Source organism: Bombus huntii, chromosome 6 (assembly GCF_024542735.1).
Source record: "Bombus huntii isolate Logan2020A chromosome 6, iyBomHunt1.1, whole genome shotgun sequence".
In the NCBI taxonomy this organism is placed as follows: Eukaryota; Metazoa; Arthropoda; class Insecta; order Hymenoptera; family Apidae; genus Bombus; species Bombus huntii.
In genome coordinates, this window is record NC_066243.1 from 13,422,796 (window position 1) to 13,436,710 (window position 13,915).

At 37.7% G+C, this 13,915-nt stretch overlaps 3 protein-coding genes across 11 annotated transcripts in view; 2 read left to right on the plus strand and 1 right to left on the minus strand.

Moving 5' to 3' along the window:
• The window catches only part of LOC126866767 (fasciclin-2), a 170,950-nt gene extending 162,094 nt beyond the window's left edge, over positions 1-8,856 (plus strand). For 3 of the 4 annotated variants that reach the window (XM_050620715.1, XM_050620712.1, XM_050620713.1), the window contains 4 exons: positions 2,775-2,906; positions 3,799-3,868; positions 5,077-5,202; positions 6,253-8,856. In XM_050620715.1, coding sequence (XP_050476672.1) covers positions 2,775-2,906; positions 3,799-3,868; positions 5,077-5,202; positions 6,253-6,394 — 470 coding nt within the window. In that variant the 3' untranslated portion in view covers positions 6,395-8,856. The remainder of the gene's footprint in view (positions 1-2,774; positions 2,907-3,798; positions 3,869-5,076; positions 5,203-6,252) is intronic. The other variant, XM_050620716.1, reaches the window with a different exon arrangement.
• A 488-nt stretch (positions 8,857-9,344) lies between these two features.
• On the minus strand, positions 9,345-12,318 carry LOC126866769 (galactosylgalactosylxylosylprotein 3-beta-glucuronosyltransferase I). Of its 3 annotated transcripts, XM_050620721.1 has the most exons (5): positions 12,178-12,290; positions 11,221-11,435; positions 10,287-10,807; positions 9,924-10,220; positions 9,345-9,856 (listed from the first exon to the last, which is right to left on the minus strand). In XM_050620721.1, exons 2-5 carry the CDS (start codon positions 11,342-11,344, stop codon positions 9,758-9,760), a joined length of 1,041 nt encoding a protein of 346 aa, XP_050476678.1. In that variant the 5' UTR covers positions 11,345-11,435; positions 12,178-12,290; the 3' UTR covers positions 9,345-9,757. The 3 variants fall into 3 exon arrangements, with proteins under 3 accessions (XP_050476678.1, XP_050476679.1, XP_050476677.1); XM_050620722.1 differs by lacking the exon at positions 11,221-11,435 and having other exon boundaries at positions 12,178-12,318; XM_050620720.1 differs by lacking the exon at positions 12,178-12,290 and having other exon boundaries at positions 11,221-11,723.
• Positions 12,319-12,464: 146 nt separating this feature from the next.
• LOC126866766 (uncharacterized) overlaps positions 12,465-13,915 on the plus strand; it is a 48,003-nt gene continuing 46,552 nt past the window's right edge. For all 4 annotated transcript variants that reach the window (XM_050620706.1, XM_050620708.1, XM_050620707.1 and 1 more), the window contains exon 1: positions 12,465-13,183. The gene's annotated coding sequence lies outside the window, so the exon portion shown is untranslated. The remainder of the gene's footprint in view (positions 13,184-13,915) is intronic.

The window sequence follows — 13,915 nt, forward strand, 5'->3', positions numbered from 1 at the left end:
ATAGGATGAAAAGAAGAAATTAGGAATATCGTTGGTTCTACGAGATTTAACCCCTTGATGCGACGATTGAATTTTATGTTAAAAATCATCGGCCTTTATTTTACAAAATTAGATTCCAAGATAATTGCGACCAAGTTTTTGTATTTTAGGGAGTAAAGAGGATAACAAATGGACGTTCTTATCAGTATAACAAATTATGAAATCACGTATTATGAAATTTGGTTCAAGGGATGATTGCAATGAACTCTTTGTATCGTAAAAAGGATTACAAATGAAAGGTTCCTGTCGGCACGAGCGTAAGAAAGGAGAACAACAATGAAAATAATCGTAACGAAGTAACGCACTGGAACAGAATAAAAACGTCTAATCGCTAAAGTTCTTATCTGCTCGAAGCGAAAACGTGCTCCTTTAATGAGCTATATCTAAGTACGTGAACTCGTAAATCTTGGAATTCTTATAATTAATTGGAATTTAAATATCTGGTTATCGTATTTTATTCAAAATAATGCATTGTTTATTAAACAAATTCCAAAGCGTCTGATTATTGGCAAAAATTCGCAAAGAACAAAAAAGCACGTGACATCATAGAGGGCTAGATAAAAATTGAAAGGGTACGTTTTCCTATTAATCTTCTACAATAAAATAATGGTATTACTCGACGACCAACCATCCAACAGGAATAAATGTCAGTCCAGTAAGCAGTCGTCAAGAAAATTCGAATTTACACTCGCATGCATAAAGAACAGAACTGGCAAAGAAGATGACAGTGAACACAGCCTGTTCGGAGAACCGATCGATGGATCGGAACCGTTCATACGAACAGTCTATTCATTCATCAATGTCTATCAGAAAACATTAGCAGCATCAAACGAACAGTCTAAAAGACGACGCACCATAAATTGAATCATCCGCTTCGGTGGTCAGACCGCGACGACACATAAGCATTAAGGGGTTAAGACCCAGCGATGAGAAAGATAAAGCGAACTCGAGCGAAACGGGCTGATCAATTTGAGATGGTTTCTTTCTCGGCCGTCTCGTTCATTTTCCGCCCACCTGTCTCACCGAAAATTAAGAAACGAAGAGCGAAAGAAAAAATTAAGATTTTTGGGACAAATACGAGCAAAAATGTACACGATGGGATGCGACATGCTTCGAAACAGAACGGTAAATATATTGAAGCACATCAGAAGAGTCGAACGACGGGCGTAATATGTATCATACATCTGCTAAGTATACATATATATCGTAGTAGTCCCTCTCTGTTGACTTTTTGAAGCCAAAAAAGCGAGCGTGTGTGTGTGTAAGAAAGAGAAAAAGAGAGAGAGAGGGAGGGAGGGAGAGAGAGAGAGAGAGAGCGAGCAAGAGGCACTCAGTGGAAAAAAAAATATTAAAAGAGCTTTATGTGTGTGGAGGTAGCACATTTAGACTAGTGACGCGTAGAAACTAACATCGGGAGAGAAAGGTAGCGAATGAAGCTTTCTTCCCCCTTCCTTGAGCTTTCTCAGCACCCATATCTCTACGTCCGGTCCGACAGAAGGGACTACCGCACCCTTTTGTCGCTCTTCCGTTCCGCTATATTTTCGCGCTTGGTATCACACATGTATCTTTGTGCACCAGCTATTTCATTTAATTATCTAGTTCGTTTTTCTTCTTGATTTTCATATCTATTTCTCTAATTTTTATACATATTTGTTTGTTTCTTTTTTAAAAATTGTTTCTTAATCACGCTTCTTTTTATCGCTTATTCGACAACCGATATCATTCTTTCATTGGTATACACATACACGTATGTACATACGTTGGTTCGCTTTGGTTTGATTTGGTGTGCGTGTGTTTAGTTCTCTTGGTTCCTTACGTGTCTACGCTTTGATGAAAACGGATTTTTGGCACTTCCCCAAAACCCCCCGCCGATCTTCTTTCTTTTCAGGAGACTAAAATTAATCGTTCGCGTAACGTGTTTGGTGATGTGCCTAGGTCTCGAGACGGAAACTCGATCGCGATATCAATTTCGCGGTAGACTCATTCGCTTCTATTGCTTCCAGAAACATGTAGTCTCTTCGCGCGAGACACGAAAGTGCTTAAGTGAAATGTAGGGGAGTTTTTGTTTAGATGGAAGCGAAGTTTAGAAGGTTTCTTGTCATGTAGAATGTAGGATTTCTCAGACATGTGGAGTTCGGTGTGGAGCGAGCGATAGATTTATCGCGTATAATTCAATATTTACTAAAATATTGTCTCCATATTTGGAAACTTTCTTTGGGAGAAAATAGCAAAGATGTTAGAATATGATATAAAATAAATGATTCGTGTATATGAATATTTTATAACACGGAATTCTAAAATAGGATCTCTATATTCTAATTTTTCATATGTAACCTTTATTATCTAAGGATAAAATAAAAGAAAGTAAACCAGCTAACAGGAAGATACAAGAATAATAATAAAAAGGCAGATATATTTGTTAAAAGGACTATTTAAGAAAGAAAGAGTTACTATAAGCATATAGTTTATACTATATCTTAAAACATATGTTGGATTAAAATTTCTACTAGGTTCGTAATATCTTTTATGTGACAAGAAGCTTTTCAAACCTTATTTTGAATGCATAAACTTATAATCGATAGTAAAACAATATACTTTAGACTGGGAACGATTTTCTCTTTATATCATCACCAAACATCGTTGTGAGTAATGCTTCTGCACTAACGGATTGCAAACAAACAAATGTACATTTTCTGTCATGATATTTATCTGATACATGATTCTTATCCTTCAAGGTATAGACACAACTGTGGTTCATCATCAAGGACCTCTGATATCAAGCGCAGCCATAATTGGTATCGTCATCGCGGTACTATTCATTATTATTATCGTGATCGACGTGATCTGCTGTTGCGCGCATAAGACAGGTGAGAATATTTGTTATATATTTGTTATATTATTCGCATATGTTTCACAAACTTATCACGAGTTGCAATATGAATTTCTTCTAAAATTTAGAAATATTAGATTGCACAAGATTGTAACACGAGCCGAAATAAAATTATAGCGAAATGTTGCAACGTAATAGTCATAACAGTTGCATTTGAAACGGTAATATTGAGCTTGGCAATTTATATCTAAGAAAATTATAGTATATACAATATGAAGTAAAAGTGTAAATGAATTTATTAACAATCGTTTCACACGTGCGCCTAATTTCCCAACATAAACCTATTCACAATTTCGACATAAATTCTAAAACACGTCATAGCATTACATGCATGCGCAGCGCGAATTTATTAGCACTCGCGACCTCCGGAACGTATCTAAAATTGCAAACTGGATTTATATGAAATTACAACGTTAATTTGCTTGATATAGCAGCGCGAATTTATTTGGAATTACCCGCGGCATAAACTTGTTGCAAATTGCAACGCAGATTTATCTAAAAGTGCAACTGTAATTCTACGTGAAATTGCAACGTTAGCTCGCGCTAAGTGATCATATAGAATTATTCGGTTTTGATAAGTAGATTTTATCAAGTTAGAAAAAGTTTAGTATAAAATATAACTGGAAAACTCTTGACAAAAACAGTTCTCGTCAAAGTGTTGGATTTTTTAGATCAGAATGTATTTTCGTACCCAGAAGCTAGGCTTATAACTATACAAAAGTATTTAAAAATTTGTATCATTTTTCAAACATGGACAAGAATCATTTTTGTTACGAGCCCTTTAATTTTAAGGAAAATCTTTTTCACGATCGACATTGATATCTTTCTTTCTTGTTTTTTCCAATGATTTTATGAAATTTTTATTACAGGAATCATATATTACGTGTGTGAACGTTCCCGCCGAAAGCCAGTAGACGAAGAGGACGCGAAACTTGGCAGGTGAGGCTCATTCCAATCGAATTCTTTCGATACGCGTTACACGTATCTACATACTCACGATATTTAGATCGATTTACTTGACTTTCTTATATACATTATATATATATTTTACATTGTGCTTTGGCAAGTCTTTGGCGCTATATTTACCGTGTCATCGAACTTTGCACCCACCATCGAACTTACAAAACCTCCGTGAAACTCTTTCTTTCGCATCACAGAGGTCGAACGAATTTTTGTGACTCGAATGGAGATTCCTGTTGGAGCCGTGACTAACGTGCAAATTAGTTTACGGAACGTGTACGAGTTTCAAGAAAGATTTACCTGAATATTCGTGGAAACAGTACCAGTTCGTTCTAGGGTTGCCGAAGTTTTCAACAACAAAAATTTCGTTAGCTCTTATTTGAAAAATTCCATTAAAATAGGTCCGAATATCGGAAAGAAGATTTTTTTATATAATTGTGATATCATTTAGTTATAGATGTTTTATCCTGCTACGATCCTCGAATTTTGATATTTCAATCTTGCTTTGGTTTTTTTCATTTTTCATTAATGGATTCATTTCGTATATAGCCTCCGTTACTAAAATATAGAATACATATTAAAGTAAAATATTGTAAAATTAAGTAATTTAATTCGAACAACTGCAAATCATCAACAACTCGTTGACGATTAAATTAGATTTTCATCTAAATTCGATGAGACAAAAATGCTTATTAAATTTCTTTTATATCAGACATACATTCCTTATACTAGAATATTTTCAATTTATCTTTCATATAGTTTTTTGAGCCTAAATAATTACTTAATTTTGCTAAAAAGTGAGTTTTATTCTGTATTCATTCGTGTGCATTCTAAGTAATGCGATGTCCTTACTGAGATCCATGAATTCGAATTGTCCAGACTTTCTACGATCTCAGTCTTCATTCTTAATAGCATAGCGAGGGTACAAAATAACGGAATAAAAATCTGAACGACCACGAAGAGAAGCCCTTATAGTCCGAACTTAATGGATACTTGACAAATCGAAACCGGGCATCCTTTATAGCGTTCTTATCGAACGTTTGTAGTTGCAACTATATTTATCCCGCAAAAAGGTAGTAGAGTGTCCCGTGGTTAAATCGTCCGGTTAACTCGTTAAAACCTAGCCCGCCATTAGGAGACACTTTGACTCTCTCGCATCTGTCTCTTTTTTTTTTCTTTACCGGTAGTCTTTACGGTTGGCGGTTTCCATTGCCGTATTGCGACCAAAAAATGGCCAATGTCGCCGGGGTCACGGCCATCCAAGACTCGGGTAGTGGAAAAAATACCATTAAATTGGTCAAACATACTGCCATGTAAGAGAGATACATAAGTGAAAATCAGTAAGAAGCATGGCCTCTCACGAAGGGGCTCCGACACGGCTTTCTACTTCGCATGATGTTTTTTTCGTTTTTTTTTTTTTTCTTTGTTTAACACTCTTATATTCTTCCCGTTTTTTATTCTTTATTTTCTTTTTTTTTTTTTTTTATTCCTCGGCTCCACGATGTTAGTGTACATCTTGGAACGTCAAATACGTAATTCAAGAATGGCATCAATGGAAACGAAACTAACGGTCCGTCGATAAAAGAAATTGAATTTCTAGAATTGCAGCATGAAAGGATCTTGTCTGTTTCCTTTCCTCGTCTCATCCTTCTTTTACATGTAATTTATTTTGCCGCCAACCACTTTCCGAACGAAAGAACACTGTACATTATTCACCATGTTCAGTTCATTTAACGCTTACCTATTTTCTCTGTCTCTGTCACTCTTTATGCGCGCTGCATAAACTATCGCCATTATTCGCCCGTGCTTTGGCTATGCTGCATGAGATATCAACACTCTGAAGTGATATTAATTGCCCGTTAACTACGTAGCATACTCACCACTATTCACTCTAATTTACCCTGTTCTATTCAACCGTGGATTTGAGAAAGTAGGTAATTCAATTTCATTGCCTCGTGGAAAACGTTACCGTGGAGACAGGAATATTTTTCAGTCGTAAATATCGCACACTGTTATGTACTACGAAATGTACAAATAATTTAATGACATTTCAATTCACTTACCTTTTTCGTGAATGTTCTCCATCATGCAAACTTTAGTTATATTTATTCTTGATGTTGTACGTTGTTATTTCATCGTATATCATATAACACGCGACGAAGAACGAAGATACGATACTTCAATTGCAAATACACAATACTAACGAGTGATGGCATGCATTATGCGTATTATTCGATGTTGCACCACGCGCCGCATCTCGACATGCTCTCTTTTATGCCCAGTACTAGAAATTAACCGTATAACAACCAGCTGATAAATAGTCTTCCATTAATAACCCCACTTTTTCTATTGAAACATTTTAGAGACGAGAAGGAACCACTGAAGGAAGAGAAGAAAATCACACCGATCATCGACTCGGGTCTTCGCCGGGAGACATCTATCACGTTTGACGGCAAAAGATCCGTCTCAAAAACTGGTTTCGTCGGCAAGGATTCAGCGGTCTAGATATTCTTCCGGCGTACTAGATTGTAAATCAACCATGGAAACACCATTTCTGGCCGAAGTGTTCTCGAACGATACGAAAAACAACAGATAAGCCCGTACATCCCGAAACGTACACGTAGGAAACAGAGTTTCGCGGTTGCTAAGAATCTTCTCCTTTGACGAATTCGAATTTCAAAACGATTCGCGACTCTACTCGGGATTTGCGCGGGAACGTGGAGCAACGAGACGTGTTCAGAATGACACCTCGGTTTCCGTTTCTTAGATGAGACACGACGCGCCATCTCACCGCGATCAAATAATACAAAATCGTATTCGTCTGCTTCATTCGCGGAATTTTCAAAGATCGATGCGATAAATTCGCTCGTACATTCTCGTCCGCCCTTGCTTCTGGAAGGTAGGACAAAAAGATTGTAGCATTTATTCGTAAGTCTGCACGTTACCGATTTTTCTCGATACAAAATTCATCTACATGATTTTTCATCAATCGCGATAGTTCTGTGTGTATAAGAAAAATATATCTCACTTTCTCCCCTTCCTCGCCAATGTAGTCACCAAAGCGTATGAAAAATAATTGTAATCTACGATCTATGGTAAAGTACGAAACGTATTGTAATCCAAGATCATATTGGGGAAAAGAGGAAATTATCGATATAATGTAACTTAGCGAATATTGCAAGAAGGAGGAGGTAGATAGATCGCTTAAACGAGAAGAAAGCATGTACAAAATTAATCGCGAAATTGGTAGAAGTTGGTCGATAATTAGTGATCATTGCTTCGAGGCACCCTCTAGATACTCGCAGTCTAGTACGCTGGGTAGTACTGTGTTATCGTGTGCACAGCACGAAACTAAAAAAGAAGGAACGGTTTACCTATTCTATATCGTTTCTTCTACGTTAATAGAAGGAACATGGTGTAACAATTATTATAGAAATAAGAAACTGAAGTTTTAAGAAGTTTTGCGAACGAAGTAGAAACGGACGGAATAGGTTACGTCTCTCTCTCTCTCTCTCTCTCTCTCTCTCTCTCTCTCTCTCTCTCAGTCTCAACGAGGTTCAGTATTCTATAAGAACCTCTGGTCTGTGTATATATACTTTTAAAATTTATCATATTTCCTCGACATGTTCCATTCATGTATGTTTTTCGACTAGAAGTCGTATTATATGTTCCAGATTCACAAACACAGATATGCTGCATCTTATTCGGCACGATTCTAAACGACGAATTATCAATTTCGTGGTTATATGACTTGATTTCAAAGACTGATTCCTTTAAGCGCGTAACCTTATGAAAACGAATCGTACCGATTATTAGTGACGATCAAATAATTCAGGCTAATAAACGGTTTAAAATTTTGTTTCGTCGTTTACGTATCTTTTGACAAGATTTACCGCCACGTGTTTCCTCTAGCCATGAACAAACTTTTACAAAAATATTTCTGCCGCTCGACTTTTGAGTATGGTTATATGTATTCTTGCCGTGACAACCAACATGACTGATGTATTGGTTAGGAGCCGTACGTTTATTCGGTTAATTAATACGTAGTTATGTTTTTTACTTCAAAGTGAACATCATTTGCGTGAAATATTGTTTCCTTTATTCGCGTCCTAATTTATCGTGATAGTTTTTGTCATTTATATCTCACAATGTAAAGATTACATCGTCGAGGCATCGCGTGCAAGAGCAGCCTTAGTGTCTCTGTCATTTTTACATCCTTTTTTTCGTTATTAGTATTTTATGTATCCTATGTAGTTACCCTGTATGTAAGAAAGTAATCTAACCGAGAACTGGTTAGCTTCCGCGATGAAATTGTAATCGATAAGATTATGTATCATCACGATCGGATTATTGATACAGTTAGAGAACAGTATACTTAAAAAGCTGTAAAATACGAAAATTAAAAGAAATGTTACCGAAAGAAGTCGTTTTCGATATGTCGACCGCGATGGCATTTTAATAAGTCCCAAATGTATCTTTCGACAATTAAGTCTCTCTACTGTGTATGTATAGTGTAATCGAAGCAGCGATATCTTCGATTCGGCTAAGTAAACTTTTCTCCTTTTGAGCACTAAATTAATACTTGACATTTGTAACAGGGATTCGAATCTTTTTGTTTCAGAAAAAAGAACAATCGAAAGCTGCCATATACATTATATATTATATTCGATAATATTAAAATAATGCCGGTTTTTTCCTAATGTGTAAGATGGCTTTTCAAGAAAACGCAGTTAAAATGTGATAAGTTTTTGTAAATGCTTGTAAACGTTTTTCCTAATCTTTAAGAAAATATTGGAAATAAGTTTAGGAGGGTTCGCTAAGTTTAGAATGTTGTATGTGAAGTTGGAAGGTGTGTTCGCAAAAAAAAAGAAAAAAAAGTAAACTGAAAAAAATAATTGATGTGTGTATATTTATTTAAGATAATTGTACCTCTACCTAAAGAAAAAGAAATTAAAAGGTCATCGTTCCCTTACCTGCGAACACACTTTCTGCAGGGTAGCTTTTTTACGTACCGTAAACAGAGTTTTGCCAAATATATAGTACTTATTAGCTTATAAGTCAACGAGTACACATTATAGGTACACAAGGAATATATATTACATCGGAAAAAAGAAGGAGAAAAAAAATAGTGGATTGTTCATTGTAATTGTCACGCAGTATTTTCGAGCCTTCATCGAGTCAAGAATCGATGACTCGATGAGGAGGAAAAGACACGTTTATCTAGCTATTTTATATTCGTTGCCAAAATCCGTAACCCAAGTAGCTTCCCACAAAAAGTATTACTGCGCATCTTCCATTTTAAAGAATATTATTACGAAACATTATTAAAATTCGTAGGTTAAGGCATATTTTTTATGTATGCTTTTTCTGTACGCGTCAAGGAAACGTACTCGACTAATAAAGGATAAAGAACATTTTCAAGGTCAAATGATTCACGTCTACATTAGCATTTCATTTTTTTTACATGAAAAATTTTATTCATCTATATACCATTTCTTCAACAATATAAAAAATTATCGATTCGTAAAATAAAGCGATGCTTAACAATAGTATGTAACCCAGGCCATTATGTTATCATGCATACTATTGATAAGCATATTCTATATAGAATGTAGGATATATAAAATGCAATAGTGTCATATGTACATTCTACATCCTTACTGAATATGCAGCTATAAGCGGCTATCTGTTATATGGCACTGCATTGTTCCTCAATTTAAAAAGTACATGGTCAAATGCGAATGATAAAAAGCGTATATAAAACTAATTTTTCTTTCGGGATTCAAAAACTTAATATAGGAATATCTTTTACTATCAAACTTAATATCACTATATCAAAATATAGCGAACAGCAGTCTAATTTTTTTATTACACTTCAATATCTACATTTGAACGTTTACCTTTCTTTATCAATAGTTGTTCCACGTTTAACTGTGGTGGCTCTGTTCGTGTGTGCCATACGTACACCTGTAGACATAAATAATTATTTGATTTATACCATGAAATATATAAAAAGAAAACAATCAATAAATACCTTTGTGCAACAATCTGCTAACGGTTCTAGTTCATCTCTACTGACAATTTCTGACAATATCTCACTCTCCTGATAACCACCCTGAACGTCGTACGAAAAAGCGGCATTTTTATTTTCCAATAAAAGTCGCAAGTTGATGGCAAAACCCGCCATATCTAATGGAAATGGTCGCTCTGGCTTCCACGCAGCATTAAAACCGATTACTTTATTAGTAGCGTTATCACATATTGGTTTCTCCACCATCAAACCACCGACTAGACCAACAGGCCACACACCGACCTTCTGTATCTTCTCCATCTGGAACACACATAAGTTATGTAACGATTTCGTGACTGGACCGATTGCTATCGTTAATGTTCTTACCTCGTGAAATAATTTAATCGAATACGTATTGTCGTCGTCAGCAAAAAATACTATGCCTTTGTCGGTCGGCCTGCGATTTTCCCGAAGCCACTGTAACGCTGCATTTCGTTGTTCGACGCCACGTGGCTTCTTCCAATTCGGGTCATTTCGCCCTAACTTATAATTCGGCGGGGTTGCCGCAGCCAAATGGGTAAAAATTAAACCACTATCTTCTAAAAGTTGCGAAACGAGTTTGGTCTTTTTTCCCGCGTCTTCGATGACAATCCAATGGAAGTTGGGTATATGAAGAAACGTTTGCAACAACCGGGTCAGCTCTGCCTTTTGCACAGGCCTGGCAAACGTAGGGGTAATGGCATAAATCATAGGCTTCTCAACAGGTTCCTGTTTCTTTACGCTTAACATGCCATGCCCTTCCAGCCTCTTAATTACACTATACGTTAATCCATACAGGTCTCGTTGCTCGATCATTAATGATTCCAACTTATTCCTTAACTCCCGCCATTTATAGCTCTCTTGATAATCTTTTGACAAAAATATTGATACACATCATTACAAGAAAATAACTTACAATTCGAATGCAAATTAATAAAGATTAATCGCAGTTTTTAATATTTAGACGGGATCTGTTTATTTAATGATGAAAAATAATTAGAGAAAAGAAGAATGACTAATATATTACATCCTATAATATATACATTCTTGTATATTATCGATAAAATGCAAATATATGACATATAATAATAATGAAATACAAGTTATAAGGTACTCTACGTTCTACATGGAGTTTCCTCGAATATCGCGGGCAACATGCGTAGAAACTGTGATAACATATCAAATTTATGTGTCATGCGTTTTTACATTCATGACAGTTTATCTGTTGTAGAAGATGGAGGTGTATGCACAACTCTACGTACAATAGTAAAGAAATACTTACATATAAAACATTGAAACGCAATCACATTAATCAGGAATAGTATTAACAAGCCTTTATAACGAAAGCGGCCCCACATATTAAATTTGGTACCGAATTCGTCGGTGAGGAATACACTTTCCGTCATTGTTGCCGCGCCATGACACTATTCTGTATGCTGACTGTATTTATTCGCGGCGGTTACAATCTTTTGAAAAAAGCCAGTAGTGAGATCTAACCTTGAACGCAGAATCGCGTCGTGAAGGACACATCGTGTAGTCATTCTTTAACAATGAGCAGTAATCAAAAGATAATCGCAGTTTATAACTGCATTATCAACAGAGTTCAATTAAAGCCACCGCAAGATTCATAGAGCAACAATATTTCCGATTTATTCATACAAAATTCACTTATGATTTTAATAGATGCGATACGGGCACACAATGTTGTAGCTTTTATAACCATCGCAAACTTTCAGTAAAGACGAATTTTGGAAATAAAAAATGAAACAAACGCATTTACACGTTACTCACAGGTTAGTATCATACACTGAATAAAAATCCCTAGGGCGTATGCAAACTGACTTTGCATAGGATTCTTGACACCAAATTTAGAACAAATATCATACACATTTGTATACGTATATTATACGTTCTATAAATATCAATAATAGAAGGAAAGTAGGAGGAAACAGGGTCTTTTTGCACAATTGAACTAATATAAATAGTGAAATTTTACAAGTCACGAGTTACAAATTACTAATGCTAACCTATAACTTACAACATGTCAATTCACTAATACTATTAGTTGGTAAATCATTGTGTAAGAGAATCATGATAACCAGTAGATAGTAAAATTATGAATATAATTTATAATATTAACTAATTACATAACGTACACCATAATAAAATAAGTAATGAAACGAAAACATTTCGGTAACAAATTTTTCATTATCGTTCTTTCCTCCATAAAATTAATTACCTTCAATCGCTAATTTTTCCTTCTTGAATTTTGAAATCGAAAAATATCTACAGCGCCAACGACGGAGTACCTCCGCTTCCTTGGATAAACCTTTTCAAATATAAACTCCCTAGAAGTCATGGGGATAGTAGCGACACCGGCTACAGTCGAACGAATTCGGCTGATTTCGGGCGCGTGCCATACGAGGCGCGCGTAGAGGAGCGCATGCTGGGACGTGTTACGGACACGCGTGTGTCAGGAACGCGCATACATTTCTGTCGTGACTGGCCAGAAGGCGGCGCAGAGGGGACGTGAAGGGGTAGAGGCTTGGGAGAGCAAACAGGCGCGTAGATAGGCCAGCTCACACGGTGGAGTTTCCGCAGCGAGCTACGGAATCATCTTATGCTCGTAGGTTGCCGCGCGTGACTCGTGTTCAGAGGGTTCCTCGTCGATGGTCACGCGTCGTGTCAACGCGAATAGTGACTAACGACATTTGACAACAGCACGATCGCGCCGCGTTTAAAAAGGGTGGTTCGATGATTATTCACGAGAATCAATCGCGGATAACTTTGAACAGGAAAAGAGGGTAAATGCCGTGTAACTGGTTTGCGAACTGATCGCCAGTATCAAGGCGGTACGACGAGCTGCTGTGCCTGTGCTACTCGTGGTGGCGAGTGGCAGTGGTAGTAGTGGTCGTGGCGGTGGTGGTGGCTTTCTATCGTGGTGGTGCCCGTTGGTAGTCGAGACTCATATCGTGGTGGTGGTGGTAGTAGTGGTGGTGCTGTCAGAATAGTGCTGCGCCTCGTTCGGTGACGGTGGCAAGGGAGAGAAGGAAAAGTGGCCCTCGAGGTTACGAGGCCAGAGGAGAAAGTGGGTGTTGCCGGGAGTGACAACGGGAGGATCATCTAGGTCCTCGACGCCAGGACTCGTGGAACAGGGGAATCGGAGTATAGGATGCTCGTCGGTCGACGATCCAGGAGTCGACGTCTCCTAACCGAGAGCCTGATCCTCGTTGATCGTGTGCCTCGTGAGTATCAACAATCTCCTTCCCAGGACATACATTCCAGTCCAGCATATATGTAATTTCTTCCTTCGATCATTATTTCGTCTGCTACTCTCTTTCTCTATCTCTCTCTTTTTCTCTGTACAACGTTAACTGTACGTTGATACTCTGGAACGTTAAGTAAATTCTAGTTCTAACAATTTCGTCATCATCCCCCACGTTACCATAGGCGTGCAAGATTACCGAGTGTCCGGATCCTTAGTTTCCCTCGACGATTTCGGAAGAGGCATTTAGTTTGACGGCTATGAAGGAAATAGAGGTCGGATGCAAATTACGAGCGTGGACGAGGTGGTGCGAGCGATGGGCACGGTAATTGGGGCGAGGGGACGCTGGCTCTGGTGGGCGCGGGGGTGCGAGAGGATGCGTTGGATACTTCCCCTTTTGCATCCTCTTCCTCGTTTACACCCTCTCCCATTTTCCCTTGCAATTTTCCTTGTTTCTCTTCGCTCGCGTTTTCGCGTTCTTCATTTCCCGCCCACCCCCTCAGCCGGTTCTGTAAACAGGAATCACTGACGCGTGAAGTACATGGGCGTAGGTAAAACTCGACTTCACACACCGGTTCTCTTCGTCGAGATTTTTTTCGACGTAACGAGGGACCGGTGGCGTTATCGTGTACAACGATGACTCTGTGGTGCCCTTTCCGCTTCACTTTCCGCGTGCCACCTCCGTGGCCCTCGTCTCGTCGGATAACAGCGG